General features: G+C 37.2%; 1 protein-coding gene across 12 annotated transcripts in view; it reads right to left on the minus strand.

The window, feature by feature from the left end:
- The window catches only part of LCORL (ligand dependent nuclear receptor corepressor like), an 82,296-nt gene that overhangs the window by 35,834 nt on the left and 33,032 nt on the right, over positions 1-13,430 (minus strand). For all 12 annotated transcript variants that reach the window (XM_065836244.2, XM_065836241.2, XM_065836246.2 and 9 more), the window contains exons 3-4: positions 7,633-7,712; positions 7,244-7,373 (exon numbers count right to left, since the gene is read on the minus strand). In XM_065836244.2, the coding sequence (XP_065692316.1) occupies positions 7,244-7,373; positions 7,633-7,712 (210 nt within the window). The remainder of the gene's footprint in view (positions 1-7,243; positions 7,374-7,632; positions 7,713-13,430) is intronic.

Raw genomic sequence — 13,430 nt, forward strand, 5'->3', positions numbered from 1 at the left:
GTAAATACGTAGAACTTTCAGTTGCAGACTATTCATTTTGTTTTGAAAATAAAAGAATTTTGAATAAAAACAGTGGAAGTTAAAGCTATGAATTAATACATAAAGAAGTTACTTTCAAAGAACAAGTATAATAAAAATAATTAATTTTACAGTGCAGTTCTATAGATTAGTCTTTTCATAACAGAACAGTTGGACTTTTGAGGAGCTGATCTTAAAAGAAACCAAATAAACTATTTGTTTCACCTACATATTAGATTATAATCTCCACTGTAGATTCAGGATTGTATTGTAATGTCAAAACTAATATGACACTACTTGAAATATCCCATATAAATTGCAGCAATACAAGCAGTTGAATTTTAAAATGAAGTTGTAAATTTTAATTGTAAAATCCTACAGGATTCTACAGAGATTGCCAGGACATTGTCAAAGTGCTACCAATGAAAATATTTGGGAGAAAAAGCTTTATTTCCTGTTCTAAATTGTAAACACCCGATTTTTTGTTTGGATATGTAATAGTCCCAATAATAGAAGCATTTCATTTTAAAAAACACATTAAATGAATAAAACTTGAGATGCCTATGACTTTATTTGCATATTATCTGTCAGCTAGAAAAAAGTTAAGCCTCTACAGTTCTGAATCACTGAAAAAATAATCTTAATATAAATAGAAGTACCAGAAAGACCAACAAAATAAAGATATGTAACTGACAATGTAATTAAGAAAATCACTTAAAGTTAGCACGTTACTCAACGCAATATTGCATTGATGGCTGCAGTACTTCCTCTCCCAAGACAAGCGCAGTTTCCCATACTCAAAGATCTCTGCGGTTCCTTAAAGCGGCAGTTGTACTACTCATTGCGCTATCCCACCCCTTCTCCTTTCCTTCAACTCTACACAGACAGAAAACGAAAATATCCCTTTCAACACTTTTTAACCACTGCCTATCCTTGAATTCATAGGGAACAAGGGGAACAGATCTCATCAAGAGGGTACAGAGATTTAAAGATTTAGAAGTGTGAATGTGATATAGAAGAATTAGCTTTTAGGTCTGCTTTGATTGCCTAAAAGAAACACCAAAGGACATGGTGGCAGTTACTGGGATACTTAAATCAGTCTGAAACAGGTAAGACAGATGATAAATTGAGTATTGTTTTCATGGAAGTGGAGAAACTGAAAGGACTGGACTGGATAGATGTTTGCATGCAAAGTGTAAATTTCCTTATAAGTAGTTTGGAGGATCACACAGCATATTTGTTCAAGCTTTCTATGCCAATGAAGCTCCATTGGTCTATTAGCAAAAGAATGACTATAGAGACAGATCAAAGAATGCTGCTCAAGTTTAGGATGAATAGTTAGAAGATGCCTTTTTTGTTGTTTCAGGTTTATTCAAAACATTCCATTTTGAGAATTCATTTTCACCAGTATCGCAAGGAATTACAAACATGCACGTGTGTGACCTGCTGCCTAAAGCACACGAGAGGGCAGCTGACTGTTCAGATGCTTCTTGACAATACCTTTTGATTGGCCCTTCACTAATGCTTTATGAGATAAGGTGAAGCTCAAACAGTTTCAAAGACTAAGTACATGCTAGACACCTTGGCTTCAAGTGATGTTATGCTAGGCATAACAAAACGAGTCTGCTTATGGCTGAAGCTGTATTTTCTGACAATCTTTCAAACCAGATCTCTACCAAAATTTCAAAAATTGACAGGAGTTTCTGGAGGAGAAATATGAGGTGGAATTCTGAATGATGGAAGATACCCACAAGGAAAAAGATCTTTCCCTATCATGTAACACCCAGGCACAGGTATTATTTGGGAACCAGGAAATACCAGTAAACAAAGAATGATTCTAATAAATGTAAAACCTGAATATTTTTCACCCTAGAGACAGACTTAGAAGGAAAGAAAAAAATTCAACAAAATATATTGAAGCAGTAGGGCAACAGGTTTAAAAATGCTAATGTATATGCAAAAACAGCAAAAGAACAAGGAAATTTAAGAGGTGGAATTGAAAAACTGAATTATTTAGCAACAAAAGTACAGAAGAATCGTAGCTCTAGACAATATCAATAGCTTAGCTTAAATAAAAAAGACAAAGCCCAAAAACCAAACAAACACAAACACACAAACCTAACTGTAACCAAACAAAAATCTAACAGCCAGTAATTAAGAAACTCATACAAAATAAAATATACAAACCAAAACATCTTTAACACTGAACAGTCTACCACATACCTGGTCTGGAACAATTCTGCTTATATAGAGAAATTAGTCTGTTGCATGCACCCAAGAAAAATCTCCTAGAAAGATGATTTTTGGAGAACAGGTTGTGAACAGTGCAAATGGGAAAGAGTTATTTAAGAGTTATTTGACACCCTGGTATGTTCTGTACCTTAAAAAGCAAGAGATCACAGAGCACAGGGAACACCTATCATTAGGTGGAAAACACAATAGCCTGAAATACATTTCTGCTTATTAATCACTATCCCCAGCATCAATTGTTGTAAAACTGCAAAACAAAACTTCCAAACTGCCAAGTTTCTATCACTTTTTTATTCAATTTTAGACTCTTCACACTGGTAATACCAAGCATGAATTGTTTTGAGACACTTGCAGGAAAAGTCCACTATTCTATGAGGATTAAAGAAATCTTTTGACCTAGGTGGAATAACAAAGGATTTATTTTTTTGGTCTTGTAATATTTTCTTTAGTATTATTTTTTTTCCAGTAATTTCCAAATACTCCCTAAAAAGAATAAATGCAGGAAAATTCCTCATATATTCAACTGCTACAGCTACTGGCAGCTTACACATTTTACATTAACTTACTCTAAAAAGTAATACTACGGGGGGAAAAAAAAGAAAAGGTATCTCAGATAATATAATCTGGAAGATGTGCTCCAGGAGTTTACCTGCAGTGCTGTTGTTGCTAATGCATATTCAATCTACAGGGCTAGACCACAGTTTGTTTAACCCTAACAGCCACAAATGCAAATAGTGTCACATCTTCAGTACTGACTGTTCTACTGTGTAAGTCATTAAATTGTAATTCATACTGGAAGGACCTTGGACAGTCTCTAGTAAAAGTGTCTGCTCAAAGCAGGGTCAACTATGAGATCTAATCAGGTTGCTCTGGCTTTTATCCAGTTAAGTGCTAAATGCTTCCATGGATAGAGACCACACCACCTCTCTGGGTAGCCTGTTACACTGCTCACCTGTCCTCGTTTTTCCTTACATAAAAGACAATATCTTATTTCAATGTGTCTGTCATCTTGCGTTGTCCTGCTATGCACCACTGTAAAGAGTCTCACCCCATCTTCTCAGAACTGGAAAGCTACTCTTGATCTATTGTTATTAATGCTGCTTTGCTTCCTAATGACAAATGAAGCTGCGGACACATAACTTGTACTATGAAGAAGCAGTAATTTAGAGTATTTTGAAGTTAGAAATAATTTCCCACAGCTCTCTAAACGATATAGAAAAAAAATGAGAGATGTGAGATATTCAAAGGAAAGAAGAAAAAGTGATACTATTCATATGTGTTTTTACACACTGCAGATTTTTGAAAGAAAATCTACTTTTACATAATGTTTTATCAATATCCAGAGTGATCAGAATACGGTACACGCACTTGAAGTGTATTATATGAAGTCTAATTACTTACATTCAATGGCTGTAAGTCTGTATTATTGTACAAGTATGCAATGAAAACATGTAGAGACCTGTAACGTTAAGTTCAGAGTGGTAAAGTTTCATTACATATGGGAAATCGGTCATGTAATATTTTTAAATGCAATTTAATATATTTTGGGGTAAGAAAAGTATTAGGTCTCTGAGGTCAGTATCACTAGCAAATATTTATTAATTATTATCAGCAGATGGCACCAGATATACTATGTACGATCTAAAATGTTTTTTATTCCAAGTCATTTTATTAAGAGTTATGATTATAGCTACTTAAAAAGTTTTAAATCTATACACCTACATCTGTTGAAACTTCTGTTTTGCATATAGTTGATTTACAACAGAAGGCAGCTGTATTTATTCCATAGATCATGTACTTACATCCTGCTTCAAACCCAGCAGAACAGCCTCTTAGGATTTGGAGTAAAAGGTTCTCTAGTTTCTCTCAGATCACTGTGTATCTGATATTATTAGGGTAAGAGAAGGCTAAACACCACATTTGTATGATAAAATCTGATATTTTCTGCTTGTGATTGTCAATATTATAGTCAGAATGCAAGAGAAATCAGTAATAAAGAAGATGTGTAATTAAGACTAATTGCAATGATTTATTTTAATTCACAGCTCAGATTTAGGATTAAGATTTGCACAGTTTATGTAATGCACAACCTTGTAACTATTCAAATCCATATTCTTAACTATTCTGTACATTAACACTATGTGTGATCATATGAGTGCAACGCACAAAGGAATGACTGATTTAAGGACTGCTAGTTGAGACTGACATGTGTATTTGGCAGGACAATGGACAAGGAGTAAAAAGCTCCATAAACAGTGCTCCATAATAGTATTCTATTTCTTGAAAACCAGTATTTTTTCATTAACAAGTCAAAATAGTGACTTAATTTCTCTTCTGATACAATACCAAAAGGCAGTAGAAATCAGCAAGGAATCACAACCCCTTATACCTTATAATCCTGTTGTGCAAGTAGCAGAACTGAGAACAGCTACTTTTTTTTTTTAATCAACATGTTCCCTGTATTCACTCCAGTTCTCCCCTTTTCACAAAAAGGTCACATGTCTTCTAGAACTATGCCACCTCAACAGCCACCAAACTGTCACAGCAACACTCTCAGCTCTACCTGCAAACTTGTCCACTTCACCGTCAGATCACCATCAAGTTAAAACCAGAATAAGGCAATTTATTCTGAGCCCAGTATCATGATTAGCTTAGTCACCTTGACTGATCAACAGATGGAATAAGGGCCAAGTTCACTCTAGTTTTCACTCTTGTCAACATTCATTGTTTTCCCTTCCTCTACTTGGATAGTAATTTTAATTACTCTATATAGAGTCATATCGCAGAATCACAGAATGGTTGGGGTTGGAATGGGCCTCTGGAAATCATCTGGTCCAACCCACCTCCTAAAGCAGGTTCACCTAGAGCAGATCGCACAGGAACATGTCCCAGTGGGTCTTGAATGTCTCCAGAGAAGGAGACTCTGCAACCTCTGTGGGCAGCCTGTTCCAGTGCTCTGGCACCCTCAGAGTAAAGAAGTTTCTCCTCATATTCAGATGGAACCTCCTGTGCTTCAGTGTGTGCCTGTTGCCCCTTAAGCAGTCGTTGGGTGCCACTGAAAAGAGGCTGGTCCCATCCTCTTGACATCCACCCGTCAGATATTTGTAATCATGGATAAGATCCCCTCCTAGCCGCCTCTTCTTCAGGCTGAACAGACCCAGCTCTCTCAGTCTTTCCTTCTAAGAAACACGCTCCAGATACTGATCAGCCATCTGCTGGACTCCCTCCAGGATTTCTTTGTCCTTCTTAAACTGGGGAGCCCAGAACTGGACGCAACACTTCAGATGCGGCCACCCCAGGACAGAGTAGGCAGGGAGAATAACCACCCTCGACCCGCTGGTCACACTTTTCCTAACGCACCCCAGGATATCATTGGTCTTCTTGGCACATTGCTGGCTCATGGTCAACCTGTTGTCAACCAGAACTCCCAGGTCCCTCTGCAATGCTGCTTTCCAGCAGGTCAAATCCCAGCCTGTACTGGTGCCTGTAATTATTCACAAAAGCAACTGGAAAACACTTTGGTTTTGGTTTTTAATAGACAAAACCTTTTTAACCTAGTTTTACTGATCTGGTAGATTGAAAAACCCTAAGGAAGATGCTAAAAGTCAAATGCTCTTTGAGACAAACTTAACAAAAGTCACTCTGGTGAGGTGAGGTCATGCCAAGTTTCACTTCTCCCATGATAAAAGTTCCTCTCAAGGAGGATCAACATATAGCATTCTCCAGCAGAAACATAAAGCAGACAAATATTTAAAAACACTGTACACCAAAACCAAGAAAAGATCTGAGAAAGCAGAAATTCGAGGGAATTAAAATACCTGACTAGGGAGATGCTACGCAACTGAGCTAATGATGAAAGTACAATAAGAATTTCAGAAATAATGAGATGGCAACTTCACTGGACATCTTATTTCAAATAGAAGACAGTTGGTTTTAAGGAAATCCAAGGAATGAACACAGACTCCTTATGCTATTGCATGCTAAAGCCCTAAGCACAATGTAGGCTGAATAGACAGATGCTCCATACAGAGAAAAGATTTCACCCACCCCAGGTTCAAGGGCATAGTAATCCCTTCCTGCTACAACAAAGGAGAGAAAATTTATTTTATTTTTCCTCGTCCACCTATGTGAATAAAGAGAACATGTCTGACTCTCATTCTTCGTCAGAACAAGAGAGGGCTGTCACCCTAGTCATACAGAGCTATTTTGACCTTCAAGTACACCTACCAAATGCAAGAAAAACCCATGAAAGTTGAAGTTACTGAGTAGAACTGCAGTCACATTCCTCCCACAGGAAATTAAGAAAGAAAATGAGTATTTTTGCTGCTGGTGACAGTGACCAGCTAAGTAACTTACAGGAATCAAGCTTTGTCAGTCACTCATGTACTGCTATAACTTGCTGAGTGACAAAGAACAAGCATATCCAAAGAATTAATGAGTTGCTAAATTGAGACTTCTTGCCAAAATGTATTAACCTCTGATTTGGCTGTATTTGAAGTAGCAACTTTCATGGGAGAAGATCCCAAATCCCATTTTGTAACCTGTAAACCACATTTTTTCAGCTAAAATGGTCTTCCTGCTGGAAGTTTAGGAATAGAAAATGTTTAAATGGTTAAAATTCCAGAGAATGGCACCTGAGGTTGGCATAGAAACAAAGTAGCAGCTCATGGTAAAACACACACACACACAGAAAAAAACCAAAACAAAACAAAACAAAAAAAACTAACCAAACAAAAACAGTAAAATGTAATATACAGGAATTCAAGAAAATAACACATAATGCAAGAGGACTAACAGCAAAGTAGTATTTTATTTGGTGATTCAAGCAAACAAAGATTAAGGAAAACCAAAGAAATAGAGAAACAGTATTCAGCAGATAAACAAAAACTCCTTAAGAATCAAAATCAACCCTAAATCATGCAATTCTTCTAGATTCGTGTCATATCTCTTAATATAAAATACATGCTTTTATTACCTTTCTTTCGAAAGAGTGCATTTAGATAGTTTTCTGCTTGGCATTCAATCTTATCAGTGTTGGACTGGCCCTGAGATGACAGTTCCTCTGTAGGCGTTGACTGTGAAGAACCAATAACCGATGCACGATCCTAGAAGACATGAAGATTATAACCTCTTTCATAAGTTAGTCTACTGGTAGTACAACACACAATTCAATTATTGACCTACTAAATGAAAAAGAACCACTTAAAAGGTATTTACTATAAAGCCAAAGCATCTTACTCTTTCTCATAGCCAGACTATCTGGAGTCAAAATGCAGTATTTGCAAAATTCAATTATCTGATTTTTACTTTCATACCAAGAATTGGGTGTTAGGGAGTCATGCTTGATATCATGTTCATACTTACACTGACTGTTTCTTTGTGTAAATTACAAAAGGAGCATTTCTCATCCATAGACCAGTCAGTTAGCTCTTCTGGCTCACAGTCTTAAAAGAAGGAAAAAAAAAAAAAAAAGCTAGATGTTTTAAACAAGTAAAATGGATTTTGAGAACAAAACACACATTCTACCATCCTCTTAAATAAATTCCATCATAATTTAATATGCTTTTATTAGTACAATGTAGTCAGTAGTATGCAATTCTTCGATACTTCCGAAGTCTTGTCTGGCTCACATAGCCCAACTTCCAAACAGCATAGAGCACTTTTGTTGAAAGGCAAACTCATACATTTCAATTGATTACCTATCACAGTTACTGGAGGTATCTGAATACTGTAAATAAAGCTCTGAATTCCAGTCGTCATTCCTTTTAACAGAAGTTACAAACGTAGTAAGCTAAGCAAGGAATTAGGATATGGACTCCTTGCCATTTGAGCTACACGTGTTGTACTTAAAATATTTTAATTGAATTGATACCACCACTAAAGGGAAACCGAAACCCTATACTCACTTGTAGCACTTGATTTATAAAACTTCAAAATAACTATATGTTTTATCAGAAGATGTACTTTGACCTTGAGGGAATATAGGACTTAAACAGATCACCTATATCAAGTCCAGTCTTGTTCTGAATGGAGACAAGCCATCTATTTTCATTAAATAAGTTATTAAGCTTCAGTTGAAAAGTCAAGAGTTTTCCACCACACACTATTCCTGAACCACCAGTTGCTCTAAAGCTTTTCCTAAACCAACTGTGCTAATAGTTAAAATTAACCTTCTAATTTCTTGTTTAAATTTACAGCAAATTATACCAGTTTGCTTTTGTTAACAGTTGTTGTTCACGGGCATTTAGCACCTTGATGTATTTGCAGAGGATTTCATTATACCCCCTTTACACTTCCTTTTGCTAGGCTAATCTATGCCACGTGGTTTCCTCTCATGAGATTCAACCCCACCTTTTATGTACCATTCTCACTGGAACACAGGCCTGTCTCCTGAACACCGGTGTGCAAGATCTCAAGACGATGCCTTTCTTTTACATTTACACCAGACTGACTTACACTGCAGACAGTGCTTTTCTTACAGCATCCCAGATGTGCATGAGTCTTTACCACAGCTGCAGCATTTTGGCAGCTGAATATGAACCTGATTAACCAGAACACCAAGGTCCTCTCCATGCCATTCATTTCCAGTTCATGCACTTACAACATAAACAACCCTCCTGGCCCCTCTTATTAATTACCAAATATGCTTCCCCCTTGTTTCTGTAACTCTAAATTACAATCACAGCTCTGTTAGGGAGGTTCTTGTGGTTATCTGCTTCCAATAACACACAGTAGTAGGTTGGTCTTGGCTGGCTGTCAACACCCACCCAGCCATTCTCTCGCTGCCCCCCAACAGGGCAGGGAAAAAAAACTAAGATGGAAGAACTTGTGGGCCAAGATAAGACAGGGAGATCACTTACCAAGTACTGTCACGGGCAAGCCAGACTCAAATTGGGAAAAATTAATTTCATTTATTACCAATAAAAATAGGTTTGTACAATGAGAAAGACAAAACTAAAACTACCTTACGGCTCCTGCTTCCCAGACTTCAACTTCACTCCTTCATTCCTGACTCTTGTACCTCATCCCCCACCCCAGACAGCACAAGGAGGATGTGGCACAGGGTCTGTCCTCAGTTCACAACAGTTCCTCTCTGCCACACCTTCCTCCTCACACTTTTCTCCTGCTCCAGCATGGGGTCCTTCTCACAGGCTGCAGGCCTTCCTGAACTGCTCCAGTGTGGGTCCTTCCCACAGCTGCTCTTCTTCACAAACTGCTCCAGTGTGTGTCTTTTCCACAGGGCACAGTCCTTCAGGAAGAGACTGCTCCACAGGCTCACAATTCCTGCCAGGGCCATGCTCCAGCACGGGCTTTACATGGAGCTTCCTTCAAGGGCGTCTCCACCTGCTCCAGTGTGGGGTCCTCCACGGGCTGCAGTGTGGATATCTGTTTCGAAATGGTCCTCCACAGGCTGCAGGTTCTACCTGCTTTACCATGGTCCTCTCCACGGGCTGCAAGGAAATTTCTGCTCCAGTGCATGGAGCACCTCCTCTCCCGTCTTCCTTCCCTGACCTTGCTGTCTGCATGGTTATTTCCCACTGTCCATGCACCCCCACGCCACACACCCTCTCCACTATGGCTGAGCTTTTATTTTTTCTTAAATATATTATCACAGAGGCAACATCAGAAACAAAATGAATCAAAAAATGAGGTTCTTGAGTGCAAAAGTAACCCCAGTAACTCTGTATTATTATTTAAACCTAATTTATTCAGCTCTAACATACTAATTCAGAACCTAATTCTGTAATAGCAATGTGTTACATGCTTCCAGGGATGTAAACCAGCAGTTCTGACAGGTTAGACAGCTGATGATCAAAAACAGACACGGAATCCTTCTTGACTGGGCAGTAACAAAAGATAATGAGTTATTTTCACTGAATTAATCTAGCTGTCCCAGCCTTTTAGAACTATTCCTTTAATGTGTCCACAGATGAAAAACCCCCACACTATTCTTTAATAACAAGATCATGTTTTCATAGTTTTCCTCGTAATCATAATAAATCTACTTCTAAATGCTGGGATTCTCTGCATTACTCCAAGAAAGGTTTTGTACTTTCAGAGATATTCTTCTGCCTTGGAATCCTGACGTTCCACTGTTAAAAGGATAACTAGAGAGCAATGCTTGTGTGTTGCCAAAAAAGCAGACCTCAAGTAACATCGGCACTGCACAACACTAAATGTATTCAAAGAAGTATAAACCATGCATAACATAATGCATTAATCATGCCAGTGAGCAAAGCAAAACTGCCATCACATAGCAGATATGTGCCAGCTATATCAAATGCCATACATCCAGTCTCAGGTCACCACCACAGGAAGAACACTGAGACCAGTATTAGTTTTTAACTACAGATAGACAACATAGGAAGACCAGAGGTACAGATGGCACTTTTAAACAGAGGAAACTTTCCTTTAGCTGCATTCAGTTTAGGATCATGATCATCTCTCCTCCCCGTTTTATCCTGCTTGGGGACAGCTGGTGAAAGGTCTGCTGACAACCTATAACAATTCTCTCTCACAGGCTGGCCAGTATTAAGATTGTACAAAGAGCATTCTAACACTAAGCATAGTACACGTTATTACTTGAAACCAAAATCATTTAGCACAACGCTGTTAAACTCATTTCAATTTTTTAAGAATAAGATGGCAAACTTTGACAAAAAACTACAACCTTTCTTAATTTCTTAAGCTCTTCAAATCTCTTCTCCCAAATCATTTTTTCCAAGTAATCATGCTGAATTAAGTAAATTAATACAGACATCTGTAGTACTGAACAGATTCCATATTTACCTCAAATTATAAAATAATTGTCTAGTAAATCTAAATACGAGATAGGTTAAAAAGTTAAACCCTTACTTCCCAGTATTTTCTGCATCATTACAATAATGTCCCAGTAAATTTTTCAGCTACTTGTCTCAATTAGGAAATCATTGCCTTCCTTTTTATATTGTACTACTGCTTCCTAATAAGTACATTAGAATATCTGAAGTGTTTATCACATTCCTTCACCTTTTTAATTTTATAAAAACTTGAATGATATCAGAGATTTACGTGCTTCTAATACAATTTTTCACCCCATTACTTTATATATGAATAAGTATACCAGAATAACCTAAGGAAAAATAAAACACACCCTCAAATCAACTTTTCATCCTGTACAAGGAGTTAGGATTTTTTTCCTGGTAGAAAGCTGCTTTTCTCCCACAAGACGCTGTTTTTCCTCTGCCTGTAAGTGACCAGAACCCCAGCAGATAATCACACAAAAAACCCAACCCCCATACACACCAGATGATTAGAGGAAAAGCTTCTAACAGCTTAGTTAAATATCTGTAAGTAGAATGTAAAGAATAACAATTTACATGTGAAGCTACTTATCTGAAAATGGGTATAAGCAAAGGCTTAGAAAGACCTAAGGACTCAATGACAGAAGCCTTGAGCTCATCCAGAGCAGGACTTGGGTCAGACGCCAAGATACAGAACTTGACACTGTCACAACCAGAAGCTGCACTATCCAAGCAGCCAGGAAAAAAAAAAAAAAAGTCCTACGTATATGTATCGTATAAGAATTTCAAGATAACGAAAAAAATCTTGCCATCTTCAGGTAATTATCTGGTGTTATGAGTGGCTTTTTCAGCTTAATTAGTTTGGCTTCTCAGCAAGATCATTTCTGAAGATTACAAGATATTTTCTTGAAAAATAAAACGTAGTAAAACTGAAGTGTACATTTTACCATTTAAATTTGTTGTTACAATTTCTCATTCTCTCAAGTGACTTTGAAAGAATACAATAATGTATAACCTATACATTAAATACTATTTCAAGACAGAAGTAAGGAGGAAATATATCAACACACTCAAGTTACATTTTAGACAATTACACAAACCCAACAATAAAAGAGAAAAAATGCTGTTGTAGCTACGCAGCACATATTTCAGCCAACTTTCATGCATTTCTGGATCAGAAAAGCATATAATTTCTCAAGGGTTGTTCAAAGAAACATACACTCTTGCTGATGAGGCACAATTCTGCATGTTGACAGTTCTGGTTCAGTGGTTATAGTGAGAAAAATAGACCCCTTATCAGATGCAGTGACTTACGCATTTCGCCAAGAGCCAAAACCTTAGCTTCTGATTCTACAGACCATATATTCTATTAAGTAAGGCAAATTATTTACTCTATATCTTAGTTTCATTATCTGTAAAGGCACTTAAATTTTGACAGTAGAAAGATTTATAGCAAATTTTACTCAAGATGCTGTGTTAATCTTTACCATGCAATTCAAACCTTGCATCCTATACTATAAGGCAGAGGTGTCAAATTAATTTTCACTAGGGGCCTCCTAGGAGTAGCTACATTTATACTGTCCTGAAATTCATTCGGCCCTTTCCAGACAACCGTGAGGCTGATGTGGCCCCCAGTGAAAATGAGTTTTGACACCCCTGCATAAGGTCTACCTCTACTGTGTTTGTGTAAAACATGGCCATTTCAAATGGGACTATGGAAGTTATGCATACTGGATATATAAAAATGAGCCAAAATAGTAAGGCAAGGTGGGCACCCCAACCTAACACTCCATCTCTTCCGCAGTTGCTCCAGAAGGAAAATCAGTTTTACAGATGTGTCAACCATGGAAACAGGTTTTAACTGTTGAAAAATTCAGGCACATTACTGACAGATATTCTTGCAAATTGAAAAAAAAAATAGTTTTAAAACTTTACATTTTAGATAAAAATGAATTTAATTTGCAGGACAGAGTCATCGAGGCACCAAACATCAAACGTCATCTGCAAGCAATGGAAACAGCCAACAGGTTACAAGAAATCTTCAACAACATGAGGCAAATAAGCTAAAACTTTTACCAAAAGATAACTCAAATATATACATGCAGGAGCTCCAAAGGAGCAATATAACACCTTACTGAGTACTATCAGGCTCCTTTAACTGTAACACTTATATTCATTAGCTCAGTACTTTCTGCTTTTTTTACACAAAACCAAAAAAAGTGTCCTGAAATTTCTTTCAAAATGTAAACCCTTCAATGTAAAAGAATAATACAGCTTTAATCACTAATCAGTGTAACGCACAATACATAGTGACCAACCAGAAAAAAAAAAATACTGTACACTATTACAACAATGCCCTGTTCCCTTTCCAAAGCAGTG

The sequence above is a fragment of the Patagioenas fasciata genome, chromosome 4 (genome assembly GCF_037038585.1).
Source record: "Patagioenas fasciata isolate bPatFas1 chromosome 4, bPatFas1.hap1, whole genome shotgun sequence".
NCBI lineage: Eukaryota > Metazoa > Chordata > Aves > Columbiformes > Columbidae > Patagioenas > Patagioenas fasciata.